The sequence below is a fragment of the Carassius gibelio genome, chromosome B10 (genome assembly GCF_023724105.1).
Source record: "Carassius gibelio isolate Cgi1373 ecotype wild population from Czech Republic chromosome B10, carGib1.2-hapl.c, whole genome shotgun sequence".
Classification (NCBI taxonomy): domain Eukaryota; kingdom Metazoa; phylum Chordata; class Actinopteri; order Cypriniformes; family Cyprinidae; genus Carassius; species Carassius gibelio.
The window spans coordinates 5,422,928-5,445,359 of NC_068405.1; the positions used below are offsets into that span (position 1 = coordinate 5,422,928).

At 39.5% G+C, this 22,432-nt stretch overlaps 1 protein-coding gene across 2 annotated transcripts in view; it reads right to left on the bottom strand.

The window, feature by feature from the left end:
• Window positions 1-273: 273 nt before the first annotated feature.
• Window positions 274-22,432, bottom strand: part of LOC127966704 (CDC42 small effector protein 2) — a 29,230-nt gene continuing 7,071 nt past the window's right edge. Inside the window, exons 1-5 of one of the 2 annotated variants that reach the window (XM_052567889.1) lie at window positions 16,028-16,208; window positions 11,667-11,926; window positions 6,020-6,121; window positions 4,441-4,560; window positions 274-3,188 (exon numbers count right to left, since the gene is read on the bottom strand). In XM_052567889.1, coding sequence (XP_052423849.1) covers window positions 4,459-4,560; window positions 6,020-6,121; window positions 11,667-11,720 — 258 coding nt within the window. In that variant the 5' untranslated portion in view covers window positions 11,721-11,926; window positions 16,028-16,208 and the 3' untranslated portion in view covers window positions 274-3,188; window positions 4,441-4,458. Of the gene's footprint in view, window positions 3,189-4,440; window positions 4,561-6,019; window positions 6,122-11,666; window positions 11,927-16,027; window positions 16,209-22,432 lie in introns of those variants that run through there. The other variant, XM_052567888.1, reaches the window with a different exon arrangement.

Sequence of the window (22,432 nt, forward strand, 5' to 3'; positions counted from 1 at the left end):
ATATTTCACATCCCTCTAATATTTCAGCAAGTGATGCAGAATAAAGAAGGAGGTAACTGTGTGAAATGACAGTCTGCTGGTGAGCGTTGAGCTTGTTCTGCTGTAAACACACAGACTAATGTCATCTACACTGCTATGTTTGTCATGAGTTCAGTATCTCACCTCGGCTTGGCCTCCGAGCAGTTTAAACTAATCGCCACTGAATCCTGACCAAGTCTAAAAACACTTCTCTTATAGTTTGTAAAAATCTGAAAAAGTTCACTCAAGCAATAATACAAGTAAAAAATATTTATTTCGACAGAACACATCTGGGTAATCGACCAGCTGACACAATGTAAAATATCATGGGTGCCAAAGAAATGAGTGTTTCCCTGATGCTGAACTCCATCCGCAGTCAAACTAAACCAGGCTTATTGTCACGTACTGCAGGCTGGTGGACAACACTTTGGCCACACATTACATCAAATTGCATTCAAATTAAAATCAAAACACCAAGATAGGCTTCTGAATGCCCTCATCATCACAACGTCACATATCTGCTCTGATTTCAATCCAGCACACGACATGAACATCAGAAATTCACTTATGCTTTTCTTTCATGAACAAGTCTTAAAGGGACAGTTCACCTAAAAAACTGAACATTCTGTCATCATTCGCTTGTTTGTTGTTTCGTCCTTCTGCTGAACACAAAAGAAGAAACGTATACAGGTTTGGGAGAGTAAATGAAGTGTGAACTGTCCCTTTAAATGAGCGAAACCAAGCAGACTTACAGTCAATTTGAGACAGAGGTGCAGCAAATGTTAAAACACTGGGTCATGTGACGCGGCTCACATTTGCATACCTTCTGATTTGATTTCTACATCCATCTAAAAAATGCACTGGCAGAGATCTCTGATCACATGCCAGCAAAACAAAGAACAAAACACAGCAGGAGCTAAACGGGGGAAATAATTTAACACTTGCACTTAGAGAAAAGCCTACAGTTAACAGGGATCCATGCACAGATACAGTTAGCATTCACAGGAATTTACTTGCATCTTTTCACTCTCTCAAAGTCAATATTTGAAGATTATACATTTTCTTCTGGCAAATATTCACTATATGACACAGCAGGCCTTATTAAAACAGCACAAAAAATACCAAGCAGCTAAAAGGATTTTACCCTTTACGATAATTCATAAACTTCACCAGACTGGGTCGGAAATGAAGGGAACTGATATACACAAATATACAGTTTAAACTGTTTGTGTGACAATCCTGGAAAATAATAAAAAGGTGGTAATTGTAATTTAAATACCATTTAAGAATTGCACTTGATCATAGCATTGGCAATACAGGATTTAAAGAGGTTTCAGAAGACTGTAGGCTTTTTTCATCTTGTCCTGAGTGAAGAATAGGAGCGTAGACTGTATAATAACACACAGCCGGCTGAACCAATCCACTGCAATGAGCAGAACATCTAATTCAACTGTCTGATTAATCCTGAAAACAATCAAGAGAGGAATCTCACAAAAACATGTCCAGGCCAAGCTCACTTCCCCCAAAATCTGATTTGAATCAAAAAATAAATAAATACTAAATTGTGCTTAAGCATGCATAAAAATAAAAAGTATATATACATTAACTAATATTATAATACGTAATCATTTATTATATTACTATTTTATTAAGATATTTTTTATAGATATAAGTGTGTGGAGGCTATTAAATTATAAAAAATAACATCATTATGCAATAATATTAATGGTCCTAAAAATTTATGCAAAATATTGAGCTTTTTCTTCTTGTTCTTGACAGGTTTCATGAGATTCAACACCACATTTTTGGGAGAATGTAAATCTGTAAAAAAGACAAACGTCTATACAGAATAAGACTACAGCCGTAGGCAAGAGAGAGCCTGTGACTTTATAATTTACTAACGGCCTTTCAATAAATAAGGTACCTATTTTATATTTCCATAATATTTTGGCTGGATCAAGTGGACAGCTCTACAAGCGAGCAGTACATGTCAGCTGCGGTGTGTCTTTTAATAAGGAGCCCCTGAGGGAACATGGTCATGAGAGGGACAAATACTCTCAATACTGTTGCATTCACCTAAGAAACTCTACATTCACTCGTAAAAAGTACTGCATTCCCCCCAAAACAGTTTCAGTCATTTACAAAACATTTGTACTCTCCCAATAATCTTTTGCATTTGCGTACAAAAGCATTGTACCCCCGCCCCCCAAAAAAAACACTGAAATAAAGTTTTTTTCTTCAATCTCATATTATTAAGTTGTGCATTCAATGCATTCAAAGTTTTTTAGGGGAATGCAAAACCTTTGCTTGCAAATGAGATAATTTTTTCATCCCATCTTATTCTTTCCAAGACTATGTCCTCTTAGGAGCTCCATATTTGAACAGAAATAGGATCTTACTGTGAGTCCAGTCATCGATGGCCAATAGGTGGCGCTGTTTTGTGGCCAAGTTACCTACAGTTCTCATTACTCTTATTTAATGAAATGCCCCTGTAATCGCAGCTACAACGATACAGAGCACTAGAACTAATCAAAATCATTTTATACATTTTATTCTGTACATAGTTTCAGACGTACACTGACACAGCAGACAGCAGAAGGACAAACACCACTCATGCCTTTCAACATCAGTGATTCATTACAATGAAAACAGAAGATGCAAACTGAAACACTGGGATGGCAAAGTAACAATCACATTTCCTTAAAAATGTCATTAGCTGTGCTCATGTTTAAACACAAAGTCCTTGCATTGCACTGAGCAGTCTGGCAGCGCATGACTGAAAGCAGCCACTTTCTCAGACAAACACTGTGGTCCGTCCGAGCTGATCACTGAACCAAAAATAAAAGCTTCAGTTTTCACGAGCGAACAAAAGAGAACCAACCCAAAACGACTGTTCGCATGGGCTCCAGACCCACAGATGTGCGCGATGAAAAGCAACAGTTGACAGCACACCACAGAAGAAAGCAGGCACACACTTCTAGGCTGGAGGGGTATGCGATGAAGCAGTGACGGGAACAACACTGGAGCACTGTGGGGTCCTGCCTCTTCCCCGGGGAGCACACAGCTGTTCGTGTGTTTGCTGGAGAAGATTGAGGTGAGAAGTGGCCACCGGGGCACGTGGAGAGCTGCTGGAGGGGAACCAGAGAGCAGAAGAAGCTCATCACGAGACCCTGCAGAAAATATCAGACTGATTAGCTTCATGCAGAGAGGATGACCACAGCTGAAAGCAGTATTTCAATCCACAAGAGCGAACATTTAAGATTCGAATAGCTTGCAGGAGCGTGCTGAGTTTTCCTGTGACAAACTCTGAAGCCACAAATAGATTTTCCAAAAGGCTTCGACATGAGCAGTGTTTCAAAATCACAACGCAGCGCTTGTGTTTTATATTAGTGTATATCTGAAGGAAACCGACTGTCTTCACAAAATTTTCAAGTTCATTTCCATTTCATTATGCAGTGTTTGTGAGCGCAGTGTTGCTTTGAGTACAGTGTTACAGGGGAGCATTATTCTTCCAAGGGGAAGTCGTGGCCTAATGGTTAGAGGGTTGGACTCCCAATTGAAGGGTTGTGAGTTCTAGTCTCGGGCCGGACGGAATTGTGGGTGGGGGGAGTGCATGTACAGCTCTCTCTCCACCTTCAATACCACGATTTAGGTGCCCTTGAGCAAGGCATCGAACCCCCAACTGCTCCCCGGGCGCCGCAGCATTAATGATGAACACTGCTCCGGGTGTGTGTTCACAGTGTGTGTGTGTGTTCACTGCTCTGTGTGTGTGCATTTCGGATGGGTTAAATGCAGAGCACAAATTCTGAGTATGGGTCACCATACTTGGCTGAATGTAACTTCACTTTCACTTTATTTTTGCTGCTCCAAAAGCGCCACCTAGTGGCAATGGAGCAAGTGGTTTGTGGTTTACCATTCAAAAAGATGTTTATGATTATATATGTTTGATTTTTCAATGATGTTAAGATTGAGAATCTGAACAGTTGGGTTGTTCTTTTGTAAAATTATTTATATTTGTGGGTATGTATAACCTGATTGTACTCAGATTTTCCACTGATCTTAACTGAATGAAAGTCTTCGGTGAATGAGTCATTGATTTCTGTGGACCTTTTTTGTGGAGTCATAACGCTTAACTAGTGGGGTATTAACATGAAAATATCTTGAAAAGGTATATTTTTTCAGGCAGTTAACCAAAAACCCATTAAAAAAACAAATGTTTCAAAACAATGGACATTAATGCATTTAGAAGTTAACACAGAAAGTGGAGCCCAAGTGTCTTAAGGTGATGACTGTACCATAGCTCATAAGGGTTTGAACCTACAAGCTTTTAGATTTCAGCTCAGATCTTAAGCACTAAACCACACAAGTATTGCATCACATTGCAGCAGGTATTTCATGCAAATTAAAGAGTGGTTTACTCACCCCTTCCAACAACACGCATTATCCTGCTTTTGTGTCCACCAGCTGCATCTGTACATTAACAGACATGGCCTCTCCTCCATAGCCTCCTTTAGACTGCATTTGGTTCTGAACGGAGTTCACCTGGACATAGGATTAAAACAAAATCAACCCAAATTGAGTCTGAAATGTATCGTCACTCTCCCTCCAGAACACAGGCCTCAGCCGGACTGAGCTGATGCACGCCTGCATTTAATAACACCAGTAAAACAAACTATAATCAGCTTCAACTAAAGGTTCTCGGGCTTGATATATTGTTCCTTACAACTTACTAAAGATCCAGTGGTGCATTGATATTGATACGCAGCCAAGAGTCGTGTTTCCTGACATTTATATGAGCACGATGTGGACGCCAGGGAGATATATAACTACATAAAGCAAATTTTCCCGTGAACGCATTTTGAAAATATAAAATAGGTTGGTTTTAAATCTGGGTGATCACTTGAATCAATGTTATATACTGTATCGTCTTATCATCCAGCCCCAAAAACGTGAAATCTTTCACTGATGAGGTGTCTATACGACATATAATTATATGCAAAATACAGGGTATGGTGCTATGATTTTACTGCAAAATTCTAAATATTAACACAAAATGTTAACTGCAAATCCATGTTTCGCTGCCTGGAGTCCATGTGTGTCTGAAACTGAATCTCTTTTCTGTAGCTTTCCACAGTCTGTAAATATGCCTCAGATTTCTTGTCTAATCTCTTTGTGCAGTTAATCACAAGCCCGTTCTCGTTTCAGATGTGTTTTGTGTGTTCTGTCACAGCATTCACGCTGAAAACCAGTGTCTTTTGTCACTCAGTGGAGGAGGAGTCACATTATCAAATCAAATACCCCTGGCACATGGCTTCAGAGGAGTCGTATGGACTACTTTCTCTTACTTTCTTTGATTCTTCTGAGCTTATTCTGTGTTTTATAGAACCAAAGCTGCACTAAACCTTTCTCTAATACTAGGGCATAACGTGGGTTAAAGCCTGGATAGTTTAGAGACTTGTGTGCAGAACTGTAACCAAATGAGTAACCAAATGGTGTGAAACCAATGGGATGAGGGAACATTAATCGTTTGAATTTGATCAAGTCCGATTCTGATTTTCATTTTTGTGGTTAAAAATTAAGTCAAACATTTAGATATCGAACCTATTTATTCTGTGTCTCTTTTTGCAAAACATTTAATTGCTGTTGAACACTATGAACAAAAATCAGCAGGCTATATAAAAGCTGGATTTGATTTAGAGCTGTTCGTGTGCAGAATAGAGCGGCACGTTCTGGATGCATTTAGCCTTTTTTGTGTTTTTAATGGAGGTTGTAGTTCTATACTAGAAGAAATATTAGACGACTAAAGTAAATTAATGAATGGAACGATTCAATGACTCACACAAGATTTACACGTTTCATTACTGGATGAATCAGTGTTTTTGAATGAATCTCTAGAATGAATCAAATGAATTCAAATCACAATTCATGACCTTATGTATCCGATTCTGGAACTGGAATTGGTTTTCGATTCCCAACCCTACTGAACATTAGTTGTACTCACAGAGTTCATGCCACTGAAGATATCTCCAGAGCCTACGTGGGCCGTGTGGACAAAATTAGTCGGCTCGCCGATCATACTCCGATCTATACGTCTCCGCCTCTTCTGCAGAGTAAGAAACAAACAGATGAATACATATCTAAACATGTTTCAGCAGCAGTGTTCCTTTACCCTTTATAGCTTTACATTAAAGAGTTAGTTTACACAAAAATAAAACTGTTATCATGTCGTTCCATGACTTTCGTTCATCTTTGAAACACGCCTTCGAGATTTCTGACCTTCCAATGAAAGTTCATTCCACCAGAACCTCACTGGTTTCATTTTAAGCATCAAACAAGCATTTTCTACCATCAAATAAAGTTAAATCTCTTCAGAAGAATTGGAATAAAGTCTTAAAACCTTTATGAATTGTGTTTATAATGTCTTGAAAGTTTTGTTTACCTGGACTTTCAATGGAGCGACAGAAACCTATACAATTTTGTTAGAAATCTTTAAGAAACCAGTACTATGCCATCAGTATCAAGGCCTTGGTTTGAGCACATCACTTTCAGCCATATTCTTAAAAAAAGTATCAATATGTTTAATCCATAAACTTTAATCCATTACAAAAAAAAAATGAAAATGCAATAGAAAATGAGTGAGCTCAAACCCAGCTGAGGGCACTTCATAAATCCATCATACGCCACGCCAAAGCAATACTATGTGGTTTACTGCTTAAATTAAACAGCGGCATTCATTGAAACATCTTTCAAAAGGGGGCTTCATATTTACCACATGACCTCACATCAACCTCATAAATGCACACTGAAAATTAAATACATTAAAATTAAATAATTATACAGGGGTACGGTTGTGCTCATAAACGTACATGCCCCTTGCAGAATATGCAAAATGTTTAACAAAATAAGAGGGATGATGAAAATTGCATGTTATTCTTTATTTAATAAACAGATAAACAGATAAACTTCCTGCTGTTCTTCAGAAAAATCCCCTTTCCAACAACAACTGTATGGTTTGGAGATCCATCTTTCCACACTGAGGGACTCATACACAGCTATTTCAAAGGTGAACACATTTACTGAGGCTCAAGAAGGCAACACAATGCATTAAGAGCAATTTTTTAACTGAATTGGATCGAATTTAAAAAAAAATTACATGTCATTTTCATGATCCCTCTTATTTTGTTAAAATGATTAACACTTTGCATTTTCTGCAAGGGGCACAACTGTATGTTTAAATACCCCTCAGTTGATGGGGAAGCCTTGCTTGGCTGTGGCTCATTCACTAAACAGATCAATGATTGCTCTTAATGTGCCAGACATCATCGAAACCTTCACTGATCTGTTTCTCAGGATCAAGACGTGACATACTGGACATGGACAGAGGAGATGGCATTTAACAGCTCACCACTTCTGCATTCATCAAACCAGGTTAACATCAACATACTCCACACACGTTTATGCTGCTCTCAAGTAAATCATTAAAGCAATACACAGAAAAGCACAGTTTCCTCGTGCTAGCTAAATATTCTCATGGAAACATTTTTTTTTTTTTAGAGAACATTCATAATAAATAATAGGGAAAACAATTATAACATGCCACACTGGATTTATTAATCATAAAAGTCTTATCAGTAGAAGGCCAGTTTTCTCCCTCGCCCATCACTGAATATTAAAATAATATATCATTACAGTGACTGACAAAAAGTAGCAGAAGATATTATCTGACATAACTCAAGAACTGCACATTCAGTTTGACTCCAAATTAAAATGTAAAGCTACTGTAACAACCATGTACGTTTGCTGTGAGACAATTTCTCATTTTTAATATTTCAAAATAAAACATCAGGTGGCCTTTGTTATATTTTTATACATGTTCAAAACTCGAAACACCTGGCTTTCACACTCTCAGAAAAAAAGGTACAAAAGCTATCACTGGGGCGATATCTTTTCAAAAGGTACCATTTTGTACCTTTAATATGTATTCAACCGTTCCCCTTCTCCGTTTCTCTCCACATCATCGTAGTGACATTTTGGAGATTATGAGCAGATGGACTATTCTGGTGATATATTTCATATTTTTCTGGACCTTGACCGTGTAAGTTACTTGGCAGTCAATGGGACAGTCACAAGGCTCCCAGATTTCATCCAAAATATCTTAAATTGTGTTCTGAAGAAGAACAAATCTTTTACGGGTTTGGAACGACATGGGGGTATCCCTTTAAGGTACCAATATGAGCTCTTTAGGAACAAAGGTGTGCCTTTCGAAAAGGTCTCGCCCCAGTGACAAGTCTTCGATTACCCGTTAATCCGTGTGTGGTTGTATTTACTGTGCTAATAGGTTTGGGATCATGTGAGTTGTTGGGAGCGCAGCGTGTGGCCCTCAGGATCTGTCAGCAGAAATCAATATAATTGACAAAACCTCTTATTACTGCAATTTCCCAGCACAGCTCCAAACGGCCAGTGAGCTGTGAGGAAGCGCACAGCAGAGAAAGGTCAACGATTAAGCACCTTCCCTTTTTGTGCCACATTTTTAACTCATAAATACAATGAAGACTACACATCAAGTGTGATCTGCCAACTTAGGCAGCATTTGAAGACTTCACAGACATGCACCAAAAGCAGAAAGCTTTCGGAAATACCTTCTTTAAGCCAAATGACTCTGAAAAGTATATACTCTACCATATACATATACTTCATTCAATAGCAATTCAGGAAAAGTATCTAATGTAAAGTCTGTCGGCTGTGTGTTTGCAGTGAGAAGTGCTGTTTGATCAGGGGATGAAGGTTTCTACACTCGTCACAGGACGGGTGACAGCTTATAATTAGGACACGCTTTTGTCTCTTCACTCTGGGGAAAGTGTGACCTAATTTAATAAGCACCCATCTTCTTAAATTACACACTGATTGAAGATCAGCTGTCCTTATTGCAACTTCTCAAGTTGAGCAGAAAACTTTTGCACTAATGTTGTAATTCATTTGTGTAAAGTGAACACAGAAAACAACTAGACTCACAGAACAGCGAAATACAGAGAGTGGCTCCATCAAATATCTGCATAATTAAGTCGGTTACATTTTATTTGAGTCAACTTCAATTGTTGGACTCAGTCTGTTTAGACATTTAATTCTTCTCTAAATCTGTTTTTGATCTTTTGATCTAATACTGAATTATAGAGTCATCTGAGGTTGCATTGCATGTAAAAAAAATAAATAAAAATGCTTATTACAGCAATAAGCCAAGGAAACATGTTTTTTCCGTGACTTTTAACTCATCAAAGTTGTTTTACCAGTTTCAACTTCATCTTGTAAGACATTCAATATTTTTTTTTTTTAAGTCAGCATTAAAACTATTGTGACATGTTATAGATTAACATGAGATTAATGAAATTAATCTGTGTATAGGATACATTAGATTTTCCAAATAGTTTTGATCTCTTGTTTAATCAGAATGTAATAATTGGGCCTTCCTGTGAAAATGATGTCTGCAATCATTTAGTCCACATAAACCCCGCCCCTGTAATCTCCACTTTTGAGTGCCACGCCCACATCTCAACATCCAACCAGCAAGCCATACACAGAACCAGGTCTCCACCCAGCAGTTTTTTTCATTTCTAGTAATCAATTTCACTCAGATGTATGTCAAAAGACAGAAGAAAAGATCTATTGCTACTTCAGTTTCAATACAATGTCAAGTCAGTTTAAAACACTTGAAATGACCTAAAATTATTTACTGAAATGAGTTGTACAGTCAGTGATTTTTTTTTTTTTTTTTTTTTTTTTGGACAATGTGTGCATGCATTTCAGACACCAGTCAGTTAAATATCATAAGTGCTTGTAATAACACAAGTCTCAAAGTCAGCAGCAGTGTTTTTGCTGCTGACTTTCAATGATCCACTTCAACCACTAAGCAAAAATTAATTTAGACATAACATTAATGTTCAATTTTTTTTTCATTGCTGAAGAGTGTTGAACTTTCTTCTCTTGCATTCTATTCTTAATGCAATCAGAATAGCAGGACAGCTGAAAGGTTTGTTTGAGCTTTCTAAATTTACATTTCCTTTAGCTGAGGCATATTCATTTCACTTTTGTTATGAAAGGGATTTTACATTTTATGTCAAAATCTAACAATCAAGCCCAGCCCAGAAGAGGAAAAGTAACGCAAGTAATGCATTACTTTCCATAAGAAGTAACTAAGTAGTGCAATTAGTTAATTTTTTAGAGAGTAACAAAATATTGTAATGCATTATTTTAAAAGTAACTTTACCTAACACAACACTGTAATTATTTTGTATTCAAGAAAACAAATCAACTGATATTGGCTACTACCATAATGTAACCTTTTGCTTACTAGTCCAGATCTTCCAATAACAGACAGCACAGCTGTTACAAACAAACCTAAGTCTTGAATTAATCTAATAATTCCAAATGCCAAAACATTTGCAAACCCTGAACACAAAATGTACTCAGGTTGTACTTGGCAAACAGTCTCAAACTAGATTTCCTCACACCCATCTTATCAGTAAATCATTCTTTGGTTAAATTAAGTCATGGTATGCCTGTTGGGGCTGAAGTATTTTGTTATTATAAATCTCTTAAGCCTAATTAACTGAGCAGAGATAAATTTGACATAATGTGTTGTGACAGCCAAAAACTCACAGAATGTGTAAATGGCTGAGGTCAAAAGGGCAAAATTATTCACATCCACGCAGAGCCAAGGATTTCAGACTTATCAAACACACATGCTTGTAGATGAGCATAAATCAGATGTGTGTTAAAATAAGTGCTGTTACCACGATGCAAACATACACTACTACTGGTACTTATAGTATTTTGATTTTGCTAACTGATTTCACTGAAATTAACTGAGATTTTCACAGAGATCTGAAAGTGCAGATTCAGTGTGGGACTTATTATTGTTAAAGAGAACATTTCATGTTCAAAATGCAAATCTAACTTCCCTGTGTACCATGATCTACCGAAACTAAACAGCAAAAACAGCTTTAGAGGAAGTGCACTGGCCATGGTTCAAATCGTACTTATATGACCGCCATCAGTTCGTAGCAGTGAATGAAGAAGTATCATATCTATCACAAGTGCAGTATGGAGTACCTCAAGGCTCAGTACTAGGACCATTACTTTCCATGCTTTACATGCTGATAAATGATGATACTCAGCTCTAGAATTCTTCGTCATCAGTTAGGAACCTAGGTGTGCTATTTGATGGCAATCTTTCCTTAGAAAGCCACGTTTCTAGCTTTTGTAAAACTGCATTTTTCCATCTCAGAAATATATCTAAATGTCATCCATATCACAACCTCAATCGCAACAAATGTAAACCTGGCAAGAATTTTGCAGAACAACATGTACTGTATGCAGGCCACAACAGCATTGTTGCAAATGCTTAATTTTATACTGTACATGTATAGTACTTAAAGACACATAATATAAAAATGTCAAATGTTTATGGTGGAACCAACGTTGACTAACTCGAGGTCTAACAGAAGACTGAAAGAGAGACAGATGTAGAATATTAAAGCGGTAACTGGGAACCCAGCAGGAGAACAGGAACAGGCATGAGCAGGTGACTGATTAACAAAGAGATTTCTTTCCGGTTTCTGTGGATTGGAGGCTGGAGGGGATGATAATCTTACCGGCTGCGGCTGTTCGGCGATACAGCAGTTGAAGCACAACCAGAATTCACTCATGACTCGCAGACAGTCCTAAAGTGCCGCTGTGCCCGTGGGCCCTGAGGGGCTCTGGCTCTTCTGGACGGGGCTCAAGGTCTGATGGGGGATGATGGAGATGTTCTGCAGCCTGAGGATCCAGGGAAAGGAGAGCAGGAAGAGAGCAATGGCAGAGATGCAGACGGGAAGCCTGTTTATGGCTCAGTCCACTTAGCAAACACTCAGACCTGCAGGACACAAGAAGAAAGCTGTCAGATCATTTACACCAGAGTTTGCCTCACGGGGAACAAATGTGACTGCACAAGTAATTGAAATCAAATCAAAATAGAGATATATTATTATATCACTGTATCAAAACAAAGGTGAATAATATATCCAGCTCTGCTGTATGTTTTACATTCACGATCATATAATTTCCAACATTTTTGTGGAAAGACGTTTACAGCGTTTCACCAACATTCCCCAAAATACAGCTTCAGGATCTGACGTTACTTTTAAATTCTGTTACAATTTAATTTAAAGCTCTGATTTTAAACATCAATATTTATACAGTAACTTCAGTGTTCATTGGTTCAAACACAAAAACAATAGAATTTTTTTTGCCAAGCTATCCAGCTATATATAGATGGATGGATTAGATGTGTCATCTGTGTATAAAAAGATAGTCCGCTAGTTAATTAGTGTTTGCTTGCTATACTTGTCATCATACACTAAACTATAATTACACATTAATTATGATTCAGTGTTGCTAGTGCGAAATGAATTAGCATTGATGTGTATTAGCCTGAAATTACACTCTTAGGCAAGAAAGCTGTTCTCTGTTGCTGGATAATCTTTAAAATAGTAGTTTACAGACAGACTGATGGCTCTCAAAAAGTATTTGGAAACTAAGATCATTTAAAACAAACTGTAAGAATATCACATTTCAAACTAAATGTCATTGTTGTCATTGAGTTTTCTGTACTTCCCCGAGACACTCTTAAGCAACAGACGTGATGGGGATTTTAGTGAAGGACTGAAGCAGAATAACCACAGGTGGTTCCTTTTCTATTCACGTTCACACTATATCTATTGTCTTGTGATTTTTAAATCCAACAGACTTCTCTTTGTGAAGTATCTCGCACCATGTTCTGTCATTCTTTCAAATCAACACCTCTTGCTTTATTTCATTAAGGCAATCACTCAAAAATATTTGGATTTGTATCATTATAGGGTGGTTGTGTACACACACTTCCAACACACGTTTCAATTCAGACAACTTGTACAAGTGAATTTTGCATCCGATGACCCCCTTAAAGCCCATGTTAACAGTGGTATGGCGCTGCCGGTCCTAACAGACAGTTCACTGCTCAACAACGAGGGACACACAGGGTCAGAAACTCTACGTAAAAAATAAAATCAGCTCCTAACTCTTCAGTTACTAAAGTACTAAGGCTTGTCCAAGTCAAGACAACAGATCTGCTGAAATTAAATGCAGTGAAAACAGAATTATAATATTAGTTTATAAGTATTATATCATCAAAAAATTTAAATTCTGTCATACCTTACTCGTTCCAAATGATGAGCTTCATTATTCTGATAAACACAAAAGAAGAGATTTTGAACAATGAAGAGATACCCCAAACAAGTTGATGGTAGCCACTGACTTACATAATATTTTACTATTGAAGTCAATGGCTACCGTCAAGTGAGGGTGAGTAAATGATGACAGAATTTTCATTTTTGGATAAACTATTCCTTAAATATTCATTTTGAAAAACAAAGAATACATGTTTTTTTTACTGGACCGTGAAGAACTCTTAAGACCAACAGCCTCAAACCAATCGACTCAAATATATGAGGTCGTCCTGCACCACGTCGTTTAATTAGAAAATGCATTTGTGCCCATTTGTGCGACCATGGGCGTGCTGGTCTAAAAAAGAGGTGTGTTCAGGCGCATTGCTGGCGTAATGCTATTTTAAGGAGCTGAAAATAGACTGCACCATAGACCAACTCAAACCTGGTCTAAAGTCTGGCGCAATGTATTTTCTTTGTTATTTAATGAGCGTACACGCTGCTTATTAAACACAGGGGGGCACAGCAGCACACAAACATGCCAAATATTACAAATTATAGGATTGCAATACCTAAGATATTTTTGTAGGCTAATTAAATATATATATATTTATGTCATGGCACGAGCGCAACTGGCTCTTAAAGGGAATGGAAAATTAAACTCTGATTGGTTTATTCCCAAAAAACACCCATTACTCATTAAGAAAATAGGGATAACCCGTTTAGACCATGCGCCAACTGTTTTCTGTCGTTACAATAGCAAAAGTGGATTTGGACACGCACTGAGTGCACCTGCGCCGTGCGATTTACACTCGCCGCTTAGATCGTTAAAATAGGGCCCTAAATCTGTATGCCACTTTTGATGTAAAAATTAGTTATTAGGACAGAAAATGCTAGTAATGCATGCTTGATACTTTTCATTGAATATGTGCATATGAATAATATGATTGTGGGCAAGCTGGTGGACACATGCTGGTGCATCCTGTGCTCAAATCCATGAGCCACATGTCTATGGAAATGAACCCGGGAACAGAGCTGCTCTCTGTGCAGCGTCTTCCGCTGCTAAAATTATCTGTGCATTTCAATACGCCTTGATGCTTTCTTGATGTCACAGTGTCTAGCTTCTCCACAGTCTCTATTCATCCTGGATTCATCAAGTCAAGATCTAAACGTTGACAGGATATGAGATCATTTCAGAGGGAGCTCTATCCGCCACATGCTGTGACTGGAGGAAGCACCTCAAAAGACAAACTAGAAATATAGCACAACATAAACGCATGGGTCTCGGAAGAAGATGATTACATTTTAAACATGTATACATGCCAAGGTTAATGCATAGTTGATTTAGTCAACTTCTGATTGTAGTTTATCTCTAAATAAACAGTTAAGTCCAATTCTGATTGTCTCTTTCTTAGGAAAAAGAGACTTTGAGCTCAACCAAGCAGCCAAGAAAGTTAAGAACTGTAATTCTTAAGGACGGTTCACATTATTAGGAACTACAGCAAGCTCATCTCCATTTTTCTAGGGAAGAATCCCATGTTCCCGGGCAGGAAGACACACAGAAATCACTCCATTAGTGAGAGCCGCGGACCCATTGAAAGAGACTGTCAGCGCAAGAAAGGCCTCTGTGTGAGGGGTCAGAGGAAGACCCTTCACAATACACTCAAGACCTGTTCCCAGGGTATCTGCCACGCAATGACACACGCGAGAGATCTGGACATACTACACAGTGGTTTTATAGGACTGCTATGAGTTATTTACACAGATATTTTACACCAGGTTTAATAATAGCTCGTTCAATCAGAATTTAGAGTCTGAAGTGTCTATTACATAATATTAATAGCAATATTTTGTTCAGAACTCAAGTGTTATGTAATGTAACACTAAGCTGTTTTTACACTGATGTTGGACTGTTACGCATGATGGTTTGCAGCCATCAAGTTCAAAATAAAAGAGAAAATAAAGAAATAAGATGCATATGTTTTATTTACTGGGTTTTCTAAATGTAGACATTACCACATGCACTGTAAAAAAAACATTATCTTTCACTAAGTTGTAAATAAAAATAATAAAAATACTTTCTACTTCAAAATGTCATGTTTAATTCAAAGTGTAACTTACTGATTATTTCTACTTATTTGTGAAATTAAATAGTAATAGAGTTTGTTTCTTGATAAATAAACCATTTCCATTGAATTTATGGTCAAATAAAATATTCAAATATATAATTTGTGATCAAGTTGTCTTTCTTAATTTTTTTTGTTTTGTTAGGAATTAATTGATCGATCGATCAAAAATGACAGTAAAGACATTAATGTTACAAAAGATTTCAATTTCAAATAAGTTTTGTTATTTTAGAATCCTGAAATGTATCACAGTTTCCACAGAAATACTGATAAAACACAACCCTTTTCAATAATAATAATAATGATACTTGCAGTTTTACAGGTTTTTTTTTCTATAGTTTTGATAAAATAATTGCAGCTTTGGTGAGCAAAAACTTATTTTTTTTTTTTTTTTTTTTTTTTAACAATCTTACTGTCCTCAAACTTTTGTATACACAGTTTACTATGACATAAAACGATTAATACCGGCCAATATAACATTCTGATCACATCACCTTCTTTTATTTGCATTGATGCAAGTGCATGCATATTCAAACTCCTCAGGGAACCATCATCAAGACCTCATCAAGACCGACCCCAAGCTAACGCATAAATCATACACCAGTGCAATAGCTCTCAAAGAAACGACTGCTTCCCAATCTTACTCACCATGCTGCCCGGCTGCAGTGATGAAGTGAGAGGAGTCTCAGCGATTATCCCAGGCCGAGGAGCTGTGGGCTCTCCAGGTGGCCTTTGTCCCGCTCTCAGTTACGGATCAGCGGGCGATTGGCATTCACTGCATCACTGACCGGCCTGGGCTCGTGCACGCTCCTCAGCCTAAGCCCCGCCCCTCTTTCCCACCGCCGCGGAGGCTTTTATGTAAGCACCATCCTCCCACTGAATGTGGCTTACGTAAGCAATGCTGGGGTGGAGAAACACTTGCAATGTGCTGGCTTACAAGAAAACCATTGACGAAAACCACAACAATCTGTAATCCTGTTCGCTGTACCACATAAGAGCATTAGGACTTGTCTTCATGTGCTCGATTACATTATGCATTGATGCATGATGCATTATTTATCTATTTTTAAGAACCTCACTGAGATTGTGTTCCAGGGTACAACAAGAAACTATTAATAAAAGTACAGCATCAAAAGCGTTTGCAATTCATTAGATCCTTTCTATTGCGGGAGAAGAGAGTTTCAGTCTGAAGGAGCAGGATACAGGAACAGAACATGAGATGGATATGTAACATGAGGAAATGCAACTCAGCAAAAATGGCTTGATTGGAGAAGTGGAATTATAAATGTTTTTTCAGAGAGGGAAGCCTGTCCTTTTCAAAGCTCATTAACCAATGTATGACACGGGACGATTGTTTCGCTTGTTGTTGAACACTGGCTTTCATTTCCTCCATCACTGGGCTTGTTGCCACGGTAGCCATGGGTCGTGGTGTGTGTGTGTGTGTGTGTGTGTGACCAAATCCACAGTCTACAGTTTATACATTAAACACTCAATGTGTCACAATTAGAGTGTGTATCCATAGAGGGTAGGACTGTTAAAATATTATAATCAAAATAATATAATAAAATCAGATTCTTTGAATGCAAAAAATTCCTTTTTATTTTTACTTTTTTTACTAGAACTAACTTAAACATCTTAAATTGAAAAGGCAGTGACTCTCTTTCCACTTCAGTTTTCGTAGGCTACATTCCCACCATTTAGACCCATTCAATATAACTATGAAATATTAGTTGTTTTTTTTAGGATTTAGATTTTTTTAACTACTATTAAATAAAATAGCTAAGAAATATATTGCAATAATAATACTTTATACTATAAAATAATCTGAAATGAATATATATTTTTTTATAGTACTATAAAACCTACAATATTAATATTCACATTTTAATTTCTTAATTTTTAAAAGTTAAACCATGTATTTTTTATTGTGGCTCTTTGCTCTCAATGAAAACTATGCACTGTTGGTTTCAGAGTGAAATGCAGCACTGTATTAATTTGATATTGGCTGGCTGAATAACAAAAGTGGTAATTTTGTAAAGACTGAATTTCAAAATCTCTGGATAATAAAAGGTTTTTGTTGAGTTTTTTCAGTAAATTTTGGGATTATAGTGTATTGTAAATTTTAATTACATTTCAGCCATTATTTGTATATTTTAACTGCTGTATTAAATGGACATTACACATGATTTTTCTTGTCATAATATGAAGTTACATTATTTTTGTGAAATTTTGTGGACATAAAGCTCTGTTGTCTATTGTCTATAGTGTAGCAATACATGAAGTATCACTTGCACAGAAGGTACTTTCCAGGAAAATAGTGCATTATGTTACTTTTGTGTTACTTTTTGTCACCTGGACTTAATTAAAATAAACCCAAAAGTTCTATTTTTGCCAACTGTAAAGGCCCTTTTTCACCAAAAGTGAGTCTAATAAGCCTCTGGTCGAAGAAAGTGCCTCTGCACTCTTGATTTCTCTCAACATGAGGACAGGAGACATGTCAGTGAATAAATGGGAAAACTACGTGTTACAAACCTGTGTTACTCATTTACCATTAACCATTTAGACAAAAAAGGTTCTTCTATGGCATTGTTGAAGGAGCAGGCTGGAGCTGAACTCTGAGGGGACTGGACATCCCAGCAGTAGATCATCTCACATTAATTTGATCATCCCTGCTCGGTGGACATATAACCAGCTGACCAATTTTTAGTCAATTCAATTCCATCCACGTAGCTAAAATAAGTAGTTCATAACCAATAAACGAGTGGAGGGAACTGTGCAGCCTCTTAAAGGCACTTTGTCAGATCTTGCTTGAAAATCTGGTTAACCACAATTCTTTTTAGCTACAATCTAATAACCATAACTGGATGTAATGATGTAAGTGGTAGTAGTCCATGGATTTAAAAATGATGGAGTCTTGTTGAGCTGACTTGTACACCAGATTGAGCAGACAAATGCTATGTTGTATGTATTTATAGGGTTGGGACAATAAATCGATTAATCATGATTCGTGGATCAATTCTGAGGTTTTATGAATGCATTGGGATTCTCTCTCAGAATCGATTCTGAGCTCAGTTTTTAACAGCAGATAGCGCTCTAAGCTATTTTTTAACCACACACTGAAATGTTCATGGGAAACAGATTCGTTTGGAGCCAGGGTATGTGCTGTAGAGATTCATTTGGAGCCAGGGTCTGCGCTGTAGAGATTCGTCTGGAGCCAGGGTCTGCGCTGTAGAGATTCGTTTGGAGCCAGGGTCTGCGCTGTAGAGATTCGTTTGGAGCCAGGGTCTGCGCTGTAGAGATTCGTTTGGAGCCAGGGTCTGCGCTGTAGAGATTCGTTTGGAGCCAGGGTCTGCGCTGTAGAGATTAGTTTGGAGCCAGGGTCTGCGCAGTAGAGATTCGTTTGGAGCCAGGGTCTGCGCAGTAGAGATTCGTTTGGAGCCAGGGTCTGCGTTGTAGAGATTCGTTTGGAGCCAGGGTATGTGCAGTAGAGATTCGTTTGGAGCCAGGGTATGTGCAGTAGAGATTCATTTGGAGCCAGGGTCTGCGCTGTAGAGATTCGTTTGGAGCCAGGGTCTGCGCTGTAGAGATTCGTCTGGAGCCAGGGTCTGCGCTGTAGAGATTCGTCTGGAGCCAGGGTCTGCGCTGTAGAGATTCGTCTGGAGCCAGGGTCTGCGCTGTAGAGATTCGTTTGGAGCCAGGGTCTGTGCTGTAGAGATTCGTTTGGAGCCAGGGTCTGCGCAGTAGAGATTCGTTTGGAGCCAGGGTCTGCGCAGTAGAGATTCGTTTGGAGCCAGGGTCTGCGTTGTAGAGATTCGTTTGGAGCCAGGGTATGTGCAGTAGAGATTCGTTTGGAGCCAGGGTATGTGCAGTAGAGATTCATTTGGAGCCAGGGTCTGCGCTGTAGAGATTCGTTTGGAGCCAGGGTCTGTGCTGTAGAGATTCGTTTGGAGCCAGGGTCTGCGCAGTAGAGATTCGTTTGGAGCCAGGGTCTGCGCAGTAGAGATTCGTTTGGAGCCAGGGTCTGCGTTGTAGAGATTCGTTTGGAGCCAGGGTATGTGCAGTAGAGATTCATTTGGAGCCAGGGTCTGCGCAGTAGAGATTCGTTTGGAGCCAGGGTATGTGCGGTAAAGATTCGTTTGGAGCCAGGGTCTGCGCTGTAGAGATTCGTTTGGAGCCAGGGTCTGCGCTGTAGAGATTCGTTTGGAGCCAGGGTATGCGCAGTAGAGATTCGTTTGGAGCAAGGGGTCTGCGCAGTAGAGATTCGTTTGGAGCAAGAGTCTATGCTGTAGAGATTAATTTAGAGCCAGGGTATGTGCGGTAGAGATTCGTTTGGAGCCAGGGCCAGCGCTGTAGAGATTCGTTTGGAGCCAGGGCCAGCGCTGTAGAGGTTCGTTTGGAGCCAGGGTATGCGCAGTAGAGATTCGTTTGGAGCCAGGGCCAGCGCTGTAGAGATTCGTTTGGAGCCAGAGTCTATGCTGTAGAGATTCGTTTGGAGCAAGGGTATGTGCTGTAGAGATTCGTTTGGAGCCAGGGTCTGTGCAGTAGAGATTCGTTTGGAGCCAGGGCCAGCGCTGTAGAGATTCGTTTGGAGCCAGGGTATGTGCTGTAGACATTCGTTTGGAGCCAGGGTCTGCGGTGTAGAGATTTGTTTGGAGCAAGGGTCTGCGCAGTAGAGATTCGTTTGGAGCCAGGGTCTGCGCAGTAGAGATTCGTTTGGAGCCAGGGCCAGCGCAGTAGAGATTCGTTTGGAGCCAGGGTATGCGCAGTAGAGATTCGTTTGGAGCCAGGGTCTGCGCTGTAGAGATTCGTTTGGAGCAAGGGGTCTGCGCAGTAGAGATTTGTTTGGAGCCAGGGTATGTGCTGTAGAGATTCGTTTGGAGCCAGGGTCTGCGCTGTAGAGATTCGTTTGGAGCCAGGGTCTGCGCAGTAGAGATTCGTTTGGAGCCAGGGTATGCGCAGTAGAGATTCGTTTGGAGCCAGGGTCTGCGCTGTAGAGATTTGTTTGGAGCCAGGCTATGTGCAGTAGAGATTCATTTGGAGCCAGGGTCTGCGCTGTAGAGATTCGTTTGGAGCAAGGGGTCTGCGCAGTAGAGATTTGTTTGGAGCCAGGGTCTGCGCAGTAGAGATGCGTTTGGAGCCAGGGTCTGCGCAGTAGAGATTCGTTTGGAGCCAGGGTCTGCGCTGTAGAGATTCGTTTGGAGCCAGGGTCTGCGCTGTAGAGATTTGTTTGGAGCCAGGCTATGTGCAGTAGAGATTCATTTGGAGCCAGGGTCTGCGCTGTAGAGATTCGTTTGGAGCAAGGGGTCTGCGCAGTAGAGATTCGTTTGGAGCCAGGGTCTGCGCAGTAGAGATTCGTTTGGAGCCAGGGTATGCGCAGTAGAGATTCGTTTGGAGCCAGGGTCTGCGCTGTAGAGATTCGTTTGGAGCAAGGGGTCTGCGCAGTAGAGATTTGTTTGGAGCCAGGGTATGTGCTGTAGAGATTCGTTTGGAGCCAGGGTCTGCACTGTAGAGATTCGTTTGGAGCCAGGGTCTGCGCAGTAGAGATTCGTTTGGAGCCAGGGTATGCGCAGTAGAGATTCGTTTGGAGCCAGGCTATGTGCAGTAGAGATTCGTTTGGAGCCAGGGTCTGCGCAGTAGAGATTTGTTTGGAGCCAGGCTATGTGCAGTAGAGATTCATTTGGAGCCAGGGTCTGCACTGTAGAGATTCGTTTGGAGCAAGGGGTCTGCGCAGTAGAGATTCGTTTGGAGCCAGGGTCTGCGCAGTAGAGATTCGTTTGGAGCAAGGGGTCTGCGCAGTAGAGATTCGTTTGGAGCCAGGGTCTGCGCAGTAGAGATGCGTTTGGAGCCAGGGTCTGCGCAGTAGAGATGCGTTAGGAGCCAGGGTCTGCGCAGTAGAGATTCGTTTGGAGCCAGGCTATGTGCAGTAGAGATTCGTTTGAAAAAGCCACCTCGTCCTGAGGTGGAGCCACGTTATCAAACTCCCACCCAAACTTTGGCAGACCCAATCAACCATTATGACACTCCCCATTTTTATAACATCAAATTACAAGCTAAAATCAAACATATCATAAAAACGATCAATTGAACATATATCAGTGTTGTAAAAACTACCTTAAATGACAGTCCCATTTGTTTACATGGAGAGGGAGGGGTTTGTGACCTGTACTGCAGCCAGCCACTAGGGGGTGATCAAAGAGCCTGCAACTTCACTTTTCAGGATGTGTGAGGCACACCCGGTAAGAAACGGGAAGCAAGCAGAATATGGCTATTCCAAAAGCATGCAGTGCCATCTGCTGTTAAAAACTAAGCTCAGATTTGACTCAAGAGAGAATCACGTTTCCTTCAGAAAATCTCAGAATTGATGCAGCATCATTTGTCGATTTGTGATGTATCGATTTATTGTCCCAGCCCTATTAATGTAGTTACACGACTGGATATATTAGAGCTGGAAACACACTGGATCATGCCTCCTGAGATCCCGGATATTACAAATTGATGGATAAAGTGGTCAAAATACCTATTTTTAGGCATGTTATGAGGTAAGGACATCCTTTCATCCAGCACCAGGAAGATCTTGGTTAGAAAAGTGAGGATGAGTCCATGAGTGTTCTCAACTCTGGTCCTGGGGATCCACAGATCTGCACATTTTTCATGCCTCTCTTATTTGCACATAAGAACCGGGGACACAGGTCTGATCTCATAATAAACTTATTGAAATATTTACAGATGTTTCTCTGCACTGTGCCAGGGGCACATTCTGATGACATCATGCTTTTCCTCAGTATCCAGTACACAAATCCTTCTTGTGTGATCCAGATCACAAGACCACAAAGTCACAGGCCTCTGAAGACCCCTAAGCTGGTCCTCTTTAAGTTTCACAAAAACCTTCCAAACAAACATATGTTTTTTTATCTTCATTCTCCAACAAATATGAGATTTCCAGTCATTAAGATTTGCACGACCATGATTTTTCCATTGCTTCATGCAGCATAACAGAGCAGTGCTTCCCCTTTAAAGGTCTGGCAGTTGATTGGCACGATAATACTAATTAAA